Source organism: Lissotriton helveticus, chromosome 5_1 (assembly GCF_964261635.1).
Source record: "Lissotriton helveticus chromosome 5_1, aLisHel1.1, whole genome shotgun sequence".
Taxonomy (NCBI): domain Eukaryota; kingdom Metazoa; phylum Chordata; class Amphibia; order Caudata; family Salamandridae; genus Lissotriton; species Lissotriton helveticus.
This window is the reverse complement of record NC_136065.1, coordinates 67,614,301-67,628,121: the sequence shown is the minus strand read 5'-3', so window position 1 is coordinate 67,628,121 and position 13,821 is coordinate 67,614,301. Positions and strand designations below refer to the sequence as shown.

General features: G+C 43.5%; 1 protein-coding gene across 1 annotated transcript in view; it reads left to right on the top strand.

Annotated features, from left to right (window-relative positions):
• LOC144752383 (uncharacterized) overlaps positions 1 to 13,821 on the top strand; it is a 182,083-nt gene that overhangs the window by 43,521 nt on the left and 124,741 nt on the right. Inside the window, exon 2 of the mRNA XM_078640318.1 lies at positions 916 to 1,017. Within this exon, the coding sequence (XP_078496444.1) occupies positions 916 to 1,017 (102 nt within the window). The remainder of the gene's footprint in view (positions 1 to 915; positions 1,018 to 13,821) is intronic.

The window sequence follows — 13,821 nt, the reverse complement described above, 5'->3', positions numbered from 1 at the left end:
TTTCTTTGTAACCATTTTGTAAATGGTTACATAGAAATTAGCTTCAACTTGGGCACCTGCTGTAACCCTGTAAGTGCTTCATGTACTTCAGTTTTTGAAAATCCGTCCCGCACGCGATTTCGCAGATTTTTCTGCAATTTCCCGAGATTCGTGGGCAGCGAAATTGCAGAAAATCCGCAAATTAGGTGAACGGAACGGATTTTACGCCCATGCTTAATTATGTAGCATGGAGACAAGCCTCTCTGTGCTCTCCTTCACCTCCAGCTCAAAGCCAGTCCTTTGCTCAGCTGTCTCCTCTCTCAAGCTACAAGCAGTCATGCCGGAGCTTGATTGGTGCGGACACGGTGAGTCCCAAGAAACCTCCTTTTTCCAGTATGTGGGATTTCAAAGCAGACACATGCTCTGAACTTTAAGATGCTTTCAGAGGTGGAAAGTGGTGCACAGAGACAGGGTAGAAAGAGGAAATAGTACTACTGATTACCAAGAAACCCTACAGAACATCTTCCAACTGTAGGGGCTAGATTCTACTTAAAAACAGTGGTACACCCCTCATCTTCCGTACCAAGTACCTATGACCCGCTTCGTTGCGGAATCGGGGAGGGAGCGGGTTATGGTCATCAAGTCAAATTATAGGCATTAGCTTGTGGAAAGTAACCAGGGTGATGGTGAAAAGACAGAACCAAGGAAATGATAACAAAATCCCAGTGATGGTTGGTCATGCCACGACCAGTTCAGTAGGGTCCCCTTCCTAGGTGCACCATAGGCGCCCAGCAGTGGATGCGATTAATAGAAAGCTGCAGGTAGGAGAAGAGGCCCCAGTACCTGACCACAGTCTACTTAAGGTTTGGGAGGATGCTCTGAGTTTTGTCTGCCTCATCAAGTGTTTGACTGTCCTTGTCTCCTCTTTCTTTTCAGGGACAGCAGCTGCTGAGGAACCCCCTCCTACGTGTAGCTGCACCTGCCAGTTGAGCCTTCTTTTCATCTGTTTGAGCTTTGACTGCTCCGCCTGCACTGTAGGTAAGTCCAACTTGGGGGTGTGATGTTTCGGCTCTCCGGCACTGCTTTGGGTCTTCCTCAGGCTGCTTCTGAGAATGTCAGGTGCCTCCTTCACATTCCAACAATAGTTCTTCCACACTGGGCACCACAGTGCCCACTGCACCATCCTCACTTCCATGGGTAAAGGAATTTCGGAACCTCATGGAACTGACAGGTGGAAAAATATAGGGTCTTTTAGGGATTTTTATTCCAGGTGATATGGTCCTAAAGTGATGCTAACCAAAAATATACCAGTGACAAGACAAAGAATGCACATCATTTGTTTCCTTAATTGCAAAGCATGAATATCAGTAAAGCTACAACTGCATACAAATATATTCCCTCTATAAAATAACAGCCACAAGTTATTACCTCGGCTTTCGAGGTTCTATAGATACACACTACTGCATGAAGAAGAACGGAGCATGGTTGGCTGAATGTGCATGAGGCTGATTTCAGAGACTGAAATATTAATTGGAAAAGTTGCAAGTTGGATTTGCTAAGAAAAGTATTCCCAGGTCCACTCATGTAGCGATTGATGTTTCGGTGTACTAAAAGAACGAGGATACCTTCATCAGGACATCAGAGACCTTCGATAACAAGGAGTTTTGATGCAACTGAACTATATAGTTACGTAAATCACATACATTGATTACAAAAGAATCAACAAAAAGAAACATGCTTTGACTATCCTAATTATAAGTCTTGCCTAATTTATGTCAGCAGTTATGGGCACTAAACAAAACTTCAAGCAAGACTCACTCCCTCAAAATACATTTCAACTTGCTTTGAGTACCACTCAAAGACTGAGGTGAAATGAGGTGCAGAAGGAGAGTTTAGATTCATCTTTAACAGATGCCACTGTGATTACCATAGTCTCCACAATGATTACAACACGACAAGGCAGCTGCAGAGCCTTTGAGCCAAAGTTGTTTTAAATTGTCCAGCTTGTGACCTAAAGGAATAATGATGCCACATCCTGACAGAGGTGTAATCAAGCTATGGCAGACAATCTGCCCACAGCTCCAATGAGATCAGACATCAAGACACAGAGGATACCCATAACACAAGGGAGCATCTGCGAATTACACATTCACCTCAAGGCAGTGTCTTGGTGCAGATGATAGAGTTTACAAACTGCGCCTCAATGATGAGTTTATCCAACAAACTTCAAATGGTTAAAGGCGGTCGCCTGAAGGGGATGCATCGGTCCATTGAGACATCAGACCAGCAGAAGAGGCAGAATAGGTGCCAGCTCATCAAGGAACAGCAAGAAGTCACACATAGTAAGAGATTCACTCCCCCCAGAAGTTGGCCCCTTGTGATCTCAAGGTGTGTAGTAAACAAAAGGCAACAGTGAGTGAAAGTGCCTTCATTGTGGCCTGTCATTGTCTGGCTTCTGCTCCACAATGGCTCAGTGATGGGTCAGCCATGGATCAATGTTGGGTCACTCATAGGTCAGTGATGGGTCAGCTATAGGTAAGTGATGGGTCAGCCATGGGTGAGTGATGGATCATCTATGGATCAGCCTCGGGTCAGCCATGGATGAGTGATGGGTCATCTATGGATCAGCCATGGGTCAGTGATGGGTAAGCTGTGTTCCAGTAATGGATCAGCTATGGGTCAGTGATGGGTTAGCCATGGGTCAGTGATGGGTCAGTGTTGGGTCATCTGTCGGTCAGTCATGGGTCAATAATGGGTGAGGCATGGTCCAGTGATGGGTCAGCCATAGGTCATGGATGGATCAGCCATGGGTCAGTGATGGGTAAGCTGTGTTCCAGTAATGGATCAGCTATGGGTCAGTGATGGGTTAGCCATGGGTGAGTGATGGGCTATTGATCAATCAGTCATGGGTGAGTGATGGGTCAGCCATGGGTCAGTGATGGGTCAGTGTTGGGTCATCTGTCGGTCAGTCATGGGTCAATAATGGGTGAGGCATGGTCCAGTGATGGGTCAGCCATAGGTCATGGATGGATCAGCCATGGGTCAGTGATGGGTAAGCTGTGTTCCAGTAATGGATCAGCTATGGGTCAGTGATGGGTTAGCCATGGGTGAGTGATGGGCTATTGATCAATCAGTCATGGGTGAGTGATGGGTCAGCCATGGGTCAGTGATGGGTCAGTGTTGGGTCATCTGTCGGTCAGTCATGGGTCAATAATGGGTGAGGCATGGTCCAGTGATGGGTCAGCCATAGGTCATGGATGGATCAGCCATGGGTCAGTGATGGGTAAGCTGTGTTCCAGTAATGGATCAGCTATGGGTCAGTGATGGGTTAGCCATGGGTGAGTGATGGGCTATTGATCAATCAGTCATGGGTGAGTGATGGTTCAGTGATGGTTCAGCCATGGGTCAGTGAAGGGTCAGTGTTGGGTCATCTGTCGGTCAGTCATGGGTCAATAATGGGTGAGGCATGGTCCAGTCATGGGTCAGCCATAGTTCATGGATGGGTCAGCCAAGGGTGAGTGATGGGTCATCTGGAGGTCAACCATGGGTCAGTGATGGGTCAGCCATGGGTGAGTGACGGTTAAGCCATGGTTGAGTGTGGGTCAATTATGGGTCAGCCATGGGTAAGCCATGGTCCAGTGATGGGTCAGCCATGGGCGAGTGATGGGTCAGTGATAGGTCAGCCATGGGTCAGTGATTGGTCAGTGATGCATCAGCCAAAGGTCAGTGATTGGCCAGCCGTGATTAGTGTTTGCTCAGTCATAGGTCAGTAATGGGTCAGGAATGTGCTAGTTATTGGTCAGTAATGGGTTAGCCATGAGTTAGTGATGGTTCAGCCTTGGGTGAGTGATGGGTCATCTGTGGGACAGTCAAGGGTCACTAATGGGTAAGTGATAGGTCAGCCATGGGTGAGTGATGGGTGAGTGAGGGGTCAGCCATGGGTGAGTGATGGGTGAGTGAGTGATGGGTCAGCCATGGGTGAGTGATGGTTCAGTGATGGGTCATCTGTGGGTCAGTCATGAGTCAATAATGGGTGAGGCATGGTCCAGTGATGGGTCAGTGATGGGTCAGCGATGGGTGAAGGATGGGTAATCTGTGGGACAGTCAAGGGTCACTAATGGGTCAGTTTTGGTCCAGTAATGGGTTAGCCATGGGTCAGTGATGGGTCAGCGATGGGTGAGTGATGGGTCAGCATTGGGTGAGTGATGGGTCAGTGATGGGTCAGCTGTGGGTGAGTGATTTGTCAGTGATGGGTCAGCCATGGGTGAGTGATGGGTCAGCCATGGGTGAGTGATGTGTCAGTGATGAGTCAGCCATAGGTCAGTGATTGGTCCACCTGGACCAGTGTTGGGTCAGTCTTAGGTCAGGGATGTGCCAGTTATTTGTCAGTGATGGGATAGCCATGAGTTGCCTTGGGTGAGTGATCTGTGGGACAGTCAAGGGTCACTAATGGGTCAGTTGTGGTCCAGTAATGGGTTAGCCATGGGTCAGTAATGGGTCAGTGATCTGCTAGTCATGGGTCAGCCATGCATCAGTGATGGGTCACCTGTGGGTCTGTGAGGGTCATCTGTAGTTCAGTCATGGATTACTAATGGATTAGCCATGGTCCAGTCGAGGGTCAGCCATGGGTTACTGATGGGTCAGCCCTGGAGGGATCAGTGGTGGGCCAGCTACGGGTTAGCCATGTGTCCGTCATGGGTCGGAGATTAGTTAGAAAAGAGACCATCTAGAATGAAAATGTATGGCCATAGACCTCCATTTTCTCAATATATACAGGCTGCATTGAAAGGGCAATAAAAACATTTAAAAGTTAAAAGAAAATATAATCAGTGAAATATCATATGTACGTCTGAATGACCTCGTGGAACTCAAACCACACGTGACGCCTTTTAACATCAGCCTTTTTGAATGAAGCGCTAAAGGTTCAGTGGCAAAAGCTGAATCCTTCCATTCAGCTCTAAAATGTGGCCTGACATCCCTCAAAGAAGCGCCTGCCCACCCTTCCTCCGCCTGTGACCACACAAGAAAGAAATCAGCAATGTGCTATCTCAGGGCATCAACAAGCCAACAGGAGGCCACAGACATTAGTTCTGATCCATTGTAACCGGTCCCAAGACATGGGTAAGATACACATCTGTGTGGCCAGGCCTAAAACAGCATTTGTAAGGGAGAAACATTCAAGACCCTTCGCAATGACATGATCTGAATGTGACCTGGAACGTTTCACTGCTTGGTGTGTGAAAGATATACAATGAGCAGGAGTTTGACCCCAGCAGTACTTCAACACCACAATCTAGGAATGATATCCCAGTATTTGTTCTGACTGCTCAAGAGCAAGACGTTTATCCTGCAGGAAGAGTGCACCATCAAGGCGAAAAAGGACTTGTGCCAAACCAAGAGAGGTATGATTTCGAGATGATGGCCATTACATTGTTTGGCCACACATTTTTGTGGGAGAAGAAACTTCCGGATTCAGAAACAGCTGATCGTGGAGTTAGACACATGTGAATACCATCAGACATGAGGGACTTGTGTTCTTTCCTGTGTAATGCTAGCTGTTACGCACACCACATCTAGGGGTTCACCACAGCAAGTGTAGTGTATTTCACGTTTGCACAAAGCCCTCTCCACTGATCCCAGTCCAGTAGGGCTGAAGTAAGTCTTGACCTTGTACACGTCTGGTAAGAATCAGCGATAAGTGCAGATTCCTACGTACAGGAATGATTGTGCAGACTCCCAGGTGTGGAGTGAAGACCTAGGGGCTCATTAGAATGGCAGGCGGACTTTGTCCGCCCACCATCCTCGTGGAAAACGGGACCACCCGCGACCAGAGCGGCGGTCCCACCATGCAAATTATGATGCACCTGCCACACTGGCGGGCGCATCATGCATTTGTAACATTGCGGCGGGTGGTGTTTACACCAGCTCCCGCTGCAATGTCACAAATGCATGTTGTGCATTTGCATACACAAAGCGGAAGGCACCACGCGGTGCCTACCGCATTGTGTATGCAAATGCAGGGGGTGGTACCACAGGTATCCCCCATGTGCACCGCCACCTTGCCAAGTGAAGACCGCATGCTTCTCCACGGCGGCAACGCCGCTGTGGAGAAGCATTGGGCCACCCTCATGCTAATATGGTTGGCGGTGTCTCGCAGACACCACCACCATAGACAAGCACTTTTTCCGCCGGTCGACTTCGCGACCGGCGGAAATGCACGCGGACAGACTTTCCGTCTGCAGCGGACCCCCCAGCCATCCTAATGTGGCGGGGGGTTATTCTGTTGGGGATGGCGGGTGAATAGTAGCTACCGCCGGCCGGGCGGGGGCAATCCACCCGCCATCCTAATAGGCCCCCAAGTCTGGATGGGTTGTGAACATCATTGTGTTTCTTCTCATCATACATCTTTATAACCACCACCAAGTCCTCATGACCATAAATGCCAATACAAAGACTAAACTACAACCTGCATTCAGAAATGAGGCACAGACTTACAGTCAATTACAAGCCACGCAAGAAGTAAAACCTGAATGAGAGCTTCTCAAGATATGCTCAGGATGTCATGATGTCTTTGTAGCAGTGAACCTCGAAGGACCACTCACTTCTAGACATTGCCTTCTGGTAGACATGCATGAGTACTGAAGCAAGCCCCAGCATCCCTGCATCTCATAGGACACATGCAGACCAACCCAACTCGACAAGATGCTCACAGTGCAGCGAACACCAGGCCTGCAGAGATATAAATTCTCCCATTATAAAGCGAAATATTAGCAAAGTTGCTCTGATACTCTGAGATGACTAGCTTTCACTCCATTTACTTTGTCACATTTTACCCCAGTGTCTTATGAGCTTTTCAGCTCCACTTGGGTGGGAATTCTGGAAGTCAAAATCTTCCACCAAGGGGATGAAAAGTTGTGGAGAGAAGTTAGAAGAGGTGCAAGGTACAAGGTGAAAGATGGGGCCAGCCAGTACTCCATTTTTTAAAGTCTTTTACTTGTTTTTGTATAACTCCAGTGTCTAGTGAGCCTATCAGCCATTCAGACTCCCGGGGAGGATAGATGGCGGTAACCTCTCAAATCCGCTCCCTGAGTCTGCTCCAGGAGTTCTTGAAGGCGTCTGTAGAGAGAAGAGGGGAAGTTGTGGCCCATTGCTGGAAGGAAATATCTCCTTCACTCCTTTAGCTCCTCAGCTGCTGAGGCTTCTCTGTCCCACTGCTGAACCCTTTTTTATTGTTTGGGGCACTACACACTTAAGCCTTCATAACATTTCCCCCACTAAAGGTATTCAGGTCAGATTTGCGTCCTTTTCTTCCACAGCATGGGAATGTTGAATACAATTTTTAAAAGCTCCTAACGAGGCAGAGTGAGCCCACCTTGACCCTTCTTCCACGTGGGGAAAGGGGGTATTAAAAATTAATTAAAATTGGAAGTAAAATAAATAATAACAAAAATGATTTGTTGTGGGATTCATAACTCTGGTGTTGGATTTGCAAACATTAAACCCTCCCTGGGTCCCGGAAACCATCCTGGGGTCTTAGGATTTTGGAATCTCAACATTTGTTTTTTTAAAACCCTAAAATGTATTATTTATTTATTAGAGAGTTTATAAATTTCAAACATGAACCAAGGTTCTCCGAGAACTGTACAGAGCAACCCGCAAATCCCATTACTTAACATATATTATCCTTCAGGAATAAACAGTATGTTTTACCGATCCCCATTCCCAGTGGTGAGCCAGTGTGCCTAAATACATCTGCATCTCGGCAAAATAATGTCCTTGGTGTAAAGACCACTGAGTTGTGCTAGATCAGAACAATATATTACAAATCTACTTAGTACAAGCCTCTTAGCCTCTTTCGTGAAAATAATTACTGATGGGTTAATCAAATCTCAGACATGAGCAAGTTTCAGATCCGAGAAGGAGTGAGCCCAGGTCTTCTTGTTTCTGAATCTAGGCAGCAAGAGAGGATTGGCGCTTCGTAGGGATCGGCGGCCCCTGATATCTTGAGCTTATTTTGGGTGCCTCATGTTGCCGGGCTTTGTGCGTCATGAACAGTATCTTCCGCTAGATTCTAGCTTGGACGGGACTCAGTTGAGAGACGTTAGACTTGAGTGTGATGTGATTGAATGTCTTGTTCCTGTTATTAGTCTTGCCACAGCATTCCGGGAAGCCTTGATTGCTGTCCTGCTTGAATTAGGTGAACCGGTTAACGTTACACTCCCTTATTTCAGTCTCGATATGACCGGAGATTAGCCGGTAATCTTGAAGTCTGGAGGTAGGATGAAAGGTTTCACTTTCTCAAGAGGTTAAAGTTAGGTCTGGTTGTAAAATTCAACTCTGCTGGCAGAGTTTGCAGAGTTTTCCCCACTCCGCACTCCATGTAGAGCACAGATTTCCCAAAAACTCTGCCTTGGGGTGCGGATCAGATTTTTTCTCCCTCGTGGCTCGCCAACCTTAACTTGATGAGCGTGAGTGAGGATAATCATGCAGTAGACCAACTCCCAGTGAGATTTCTCAACACAGGCGGTCGCGGAAGGTTGCTACCACTTGCCTTGAGAAACCTGCCACTCACGTTGAGGAAGCTGCCACTCAGGTTGAGGAAGCTGCCGCTCGAGTAGAACATCTACTCGAGTGGCAGAAGGAAGCTGCACTCTCTTTGGGCTGTGCCTGGTGCTGTTTGTACTGTAAAACTCCCAGTGCTAAAAATCAGCATGAGCTGGGAGACTTACCTCACACTGCCGCTTGCAGAACTCCGCAGAGTGCGGCGGAGTGTTTTTTGGCCATTCGCTGAATTCCACATAGTGGAACGCTATGAAATCCACCCAGACCCAGTTAACTTGGAGAAAAGCATGGTGTGTGGATATGATGATGTAGGCTTGCATGGTAAGATTTTTCTATCCAGGGCTATCCCAATGGATTTAAATGATTCTGTGGTGACTGTATTGCATTTTAGGTCGTCCAGTTGTTTAATCCAGTCTTAACCCTGAGGGACCCATGGGGCGGGGGAAAGAAAAGGAATTCAATTTTTGTGGCACTTAAATTGAGGTGGTTTCATGCCAGACAGGTTTAGGTTTACATTAGTGTCACTGAGTCGGTGATATCTTCCTTGGAGTAGATTGTACACCTGAGTGTCAGATTTACTCAGTTTAGCGCACTGCCGCTGACATTAATCAGCGGGCACATGCAGGCGTTTGCTGCAGGAGCTGGTTCAGTCACTTCCCAGTGCAGACAAATACATATCTTTCATAGCAACATATATTCCTTTCTCTAGTGCCTATTTATCAATCCGATTTAAATGATTTAAATGTTTTTAATATTTTTTTATAATGATTTAATCAATTATCTTTTAATTAATTGTGTATCTATCTATCCATCAATACATACATATAAAAAAGTAACATTATAGTTAAATAAGGTAATACAATTTTACCTTAGAAATGCCCTTTTGTGAAGTTATAGTAAGGTGTTGTAATGATATGTAAAAAAACATTTAAAAATCACAATAACACTGAAATTCATCAGTTATAGATTACTGAGCTCAGGTGAAAATGTCAGTTATAACATTTTAAAGAAAAATCAAAAACACTGAAATTCACCGGTTAAATTTAACTCAAGTAACTTGCAGTCCATCTTACACTGCTTATGACAACACATCCTAAAACTGTAGTGAAATGAAATAATTGATGACATTACTGATGACATCTCTAATAACCTCATTGTTCACATCACTTATGACATCATCAAAGCTGCTGCTCCTCAAATAGAAATGTTATAGTACTGGAAACAAGATGGTAAAAGCTACTTGATACACACATTTGCTACCTTGTTTAAACAAGGTAAATGCTAAGCACAAGTAGTGAGAGATGCAGACGTACATTTCAATAGATTGCACCTTAATTTAAACAGCTGTTACCAAACATATATGAGAAAAATTAAAGAGCCTCCGTACCATACGTTATTTACTTGCATATTTTTTTGTATATGCTGATACTCAAGAGTTGTCATGAAGCGCTGTAGACAACTTCTGTGTAAACTCAAGATTTATAAAGTGCATAGATTTATTTCCAAATATTCTGTGAAAAATCATCTACATTATACATTTGCATAATCTATGTGTGACTCACTAATGGACAGCTCAGGTCACAGTATGATTGCTTCGAATGATAAAATTGTGCACACCATCCCGCGCGTTTCAGGAATATGTGTAGGGCACTATGGAGGGTTGTCCATAGTACCTGGTAGTGCATGCGCTTTAATTAGCAAATGTATAATGTGAAGCCATTCTCTTAAACTTCTGTGGACATGGACTATTAAGCAGGTAGATATCAATAAGGTAAATATTAGCCAAATGCGTTTTTGGAACAGTATTCAAGGTTTAATAAATTGCTAATCTCATTAATGTCTTTGGAGTCATTACACCTCCTACATAACTCAATACCAGTGAACTAAAAAGTATAGTATCTACTTAATGTGGGTAATTCCACATATATGCTTCATAATTTACTTTGTGTGCTTGTTGCAATAGGATACACCCGTTAATATTACAGATGGCGGTTCCCGTGTCTTGAAGTTAAAAACAAAAACAATATCATTGGGTAGCGTAGGGACACCCTGATCCCCCTGCTGCTAGTAGCCGGGGCTCAGAGGGAGCTCCCACACGCTTAAAAAAGGACATCTTCACCTCCATGGTGCAGCAGAACCTTGCTAATTGCCATCTTACATTATGTTACACAAAAGATAGAAATTCACTGAAAAAAGCAAAGGTTAAAGGGAAGTTATAGTTAGGTGAAAATGTCAGGTACAGCATACTGTATTACACCAACAAAACCACTGAAATTCACCAGTTATCTTTATCTCAACCAAATGTAACTCATGCCCTCAAGTAACTGTAACTCAAGCCCTCTCATTACCACTACTAATTACCTTGCATATTACATCACTCATGACATGTTCTATGACATCAATGATAACATCGCTGCAACATCTGAAATTACATCATTGAAAACAACACAGTTCATGGTGGTGTGAGAGATATTGTTATTTTAAAGTACTAGTTATAGTTACTTGAGATAACTGTAACTTGTGAAATTTATTGGTTTTACTAGTTTAAAATGGCATGTTTTTCCACCTAACTATAAAGTCCCTTTAACTTTTTTTAGTTATATTTATATATATGGCACCTCAAAGGCTCCTCGTACTTTAAAATATGACTCAAACAATAAACACATAAAAACAATGAGTGAAATAGTATATCCAACGCTTTTCAGCTGAGTACTTTTAACTCACTCATGGTGTCTCTTCAATACAAATGATTTAGTGACCCTTCCTCATGTTCACCCGCACAACCACCTAGAATGTGTGCCTTCTTCTAGTGATGCCGCTAAATCACCCATCATCTTAGTATTCATGTGTTTTAAATGGATAAAATTTGTGATGTTAAATTTGTTAAAAATCTTCCCAGATTTGAGCCATTTTAAATGTAACTACAAACATAAACCATTTCTGCTCCATCGCTATTCGCAGTTCAATACTCATACTCCATTTTTAATCATAAAAATATTTCCAACGTGGCTGTTCAGACTAAGCCAATCTTGAATGAGGTGGCAATTACCTTGAAATATAAAGTGCCTATGTCCAAACATGTTTCACCAACTCAAGATTTTCAGTATGTTTCTGCTATCAATTCAGTAATTCATTCATGTTTATATACATCCATGTAAGCATTCACATTTAATTTAATTGTTGAATATTGCTCCTGGACCAATATTTACATAATGGTGCCATATTTTTCAAATGGATAAAACTTCGAAACATAATGCAATTCTCACCATTAAAGATTTTTAGAAACCTGATAACTGTGAATTGTTAATACATACATGTGTGTTCCATGTGGACACCATCATCACATAACTGGCCCCTCCCATACTCTTTTAGATGTAAAGCTAGCATACTGTTCCACAATGTCTCTATAGTTTCAAATACTTTCATCGCCCTAGGATGACATATGCTTCAATACCCATGCTGTATGGCTCATTCTTAAGTGGCAGTGCACTTGCCATCGCTGCATTTTTAAAATGCCACTGGCTTCTGTTGATTGGCTAAAGTAAATCAAGGACAATTTGTAACCTTGCATCATAAATTGGCACCTGCTTGCATTGGATGGGTGTAATTCTAGGTTGCTTACGCATTTGAATAAAGTCAGTGTGAAACCTTGCATTATAAATTATCAGTGTGTATGAAATAGTCACATTTTTTAAATTGCCACAGGCTTCTATTGATTGGCAACAGGAAAACAAGGCCTTTCATCATATAAAGTGGCATGTGCTTGAATCTGTTGATTGCAATTTCAAGGTGCTCATGCATATGCAACAGCCACATTCCAAAGTGACAGATGCTTGAAATAACTGGCGATGGTAGAACAAAGTCAATGTGTAACCTCAGATCATAAGGTGTCGTCGGCTTCTATTAGTCACCTGTGATACTAAGATTCCAGAGCATGCGCAATCACTTTATTCTAAAGTGGCAAATGAGCCAATCAACTAGCTATGCTCAAATAGTGCTAGTGCCAATGTACAACCTCGCATCCTACAGTTACATGTTCTTCGGTTGGCATCAGTGATCACGAAGCACTGATGTATCCAAAAATGTATCATGCAAGAGAGGTTCCTGCGACGCAGAACATATATCATCATGGTTGGGTCAATGCATAATTTCAACACCGCCTAGTATTTTGGATTTCCATCTTGCACTCCCTATGCCTCCATGGCTACATAGAAAGAAAAGTAGCCATATACATAAGTGTCAATGCAGGTGCAACATCAGATTTCTAAAGAGATAGGTGCTTCAATAGTGTGGCTGTATTTACAAATTGTCAACACGTAAACATCACATCATAAAGCGACCTCGGCTGCAACTGGGTAACTATAATCACAAAAGATCAGTGTATATATCAATGCATCTTCAAATATGTCCATATGATCCTGAGTACATATCATCATCATCTAATTAATCCACAACTTTGATCTCTGCAAACAAATCATACATTTCATCTTCCATTTCCTACGGTGGCCTAGACATATGGATTGCTCGATTACAAGTCCAGAGACACATATTTCCGAAAATTGGATAAAGTAAAAGGGTTGATTCAAATTCTGTGGCATAAGGGAGATATATATATATCCATGGGCACATATTTCATAGAATGGGATCACCATAGTTGTCAATGTGAGCTTGCAACTAACTTAAGAGGTGTAATGTATACAATTCAGCATCCAACCCTTACCCCCAAGGATGGTCATTGCCCAATAATATAATTAGGATCGATTCCTGTTTCCTTTGTTCTAATGGTCATTCAACCCTCTGGGGGTGCCTTAAATATTTGATTCCATAATATTTCAGACCAGCAGGGATACCACCATGTCACTCCCAGAAAGGTTTAGCTACCGGGTAGGTATTGTCATGATTCTTAATAGCTATCAAATGTTGTAAATATTGTATTTTACCTTCTTGATAGTACGTCCATTATTCTTCTTCCTACAGTTGCATTCTAAGACATACTCTGTATTACAGTTGATTTTCTTTTTAATTGGGGATATTTTACAGTCAAATGTGAAATAGTCCTTTTTGTTCTCACCAGAAATGGAGCCTTTGCAAGTTACACATTTCCAGAACCCCCCTCTTTCATTATGTGTCCAACTTGTCATCTGTTTAGTGGGAAGACAAAAACTGTCTTTAAATAGGTGAGCTAAATTAGTGGTTCTCCTGTAAGTTACATTACAATGGTATTCTTCAAATTCTCTGACATGTTCATTATGTGTTACTCGGTTTGGCAAGGTTTTTTTC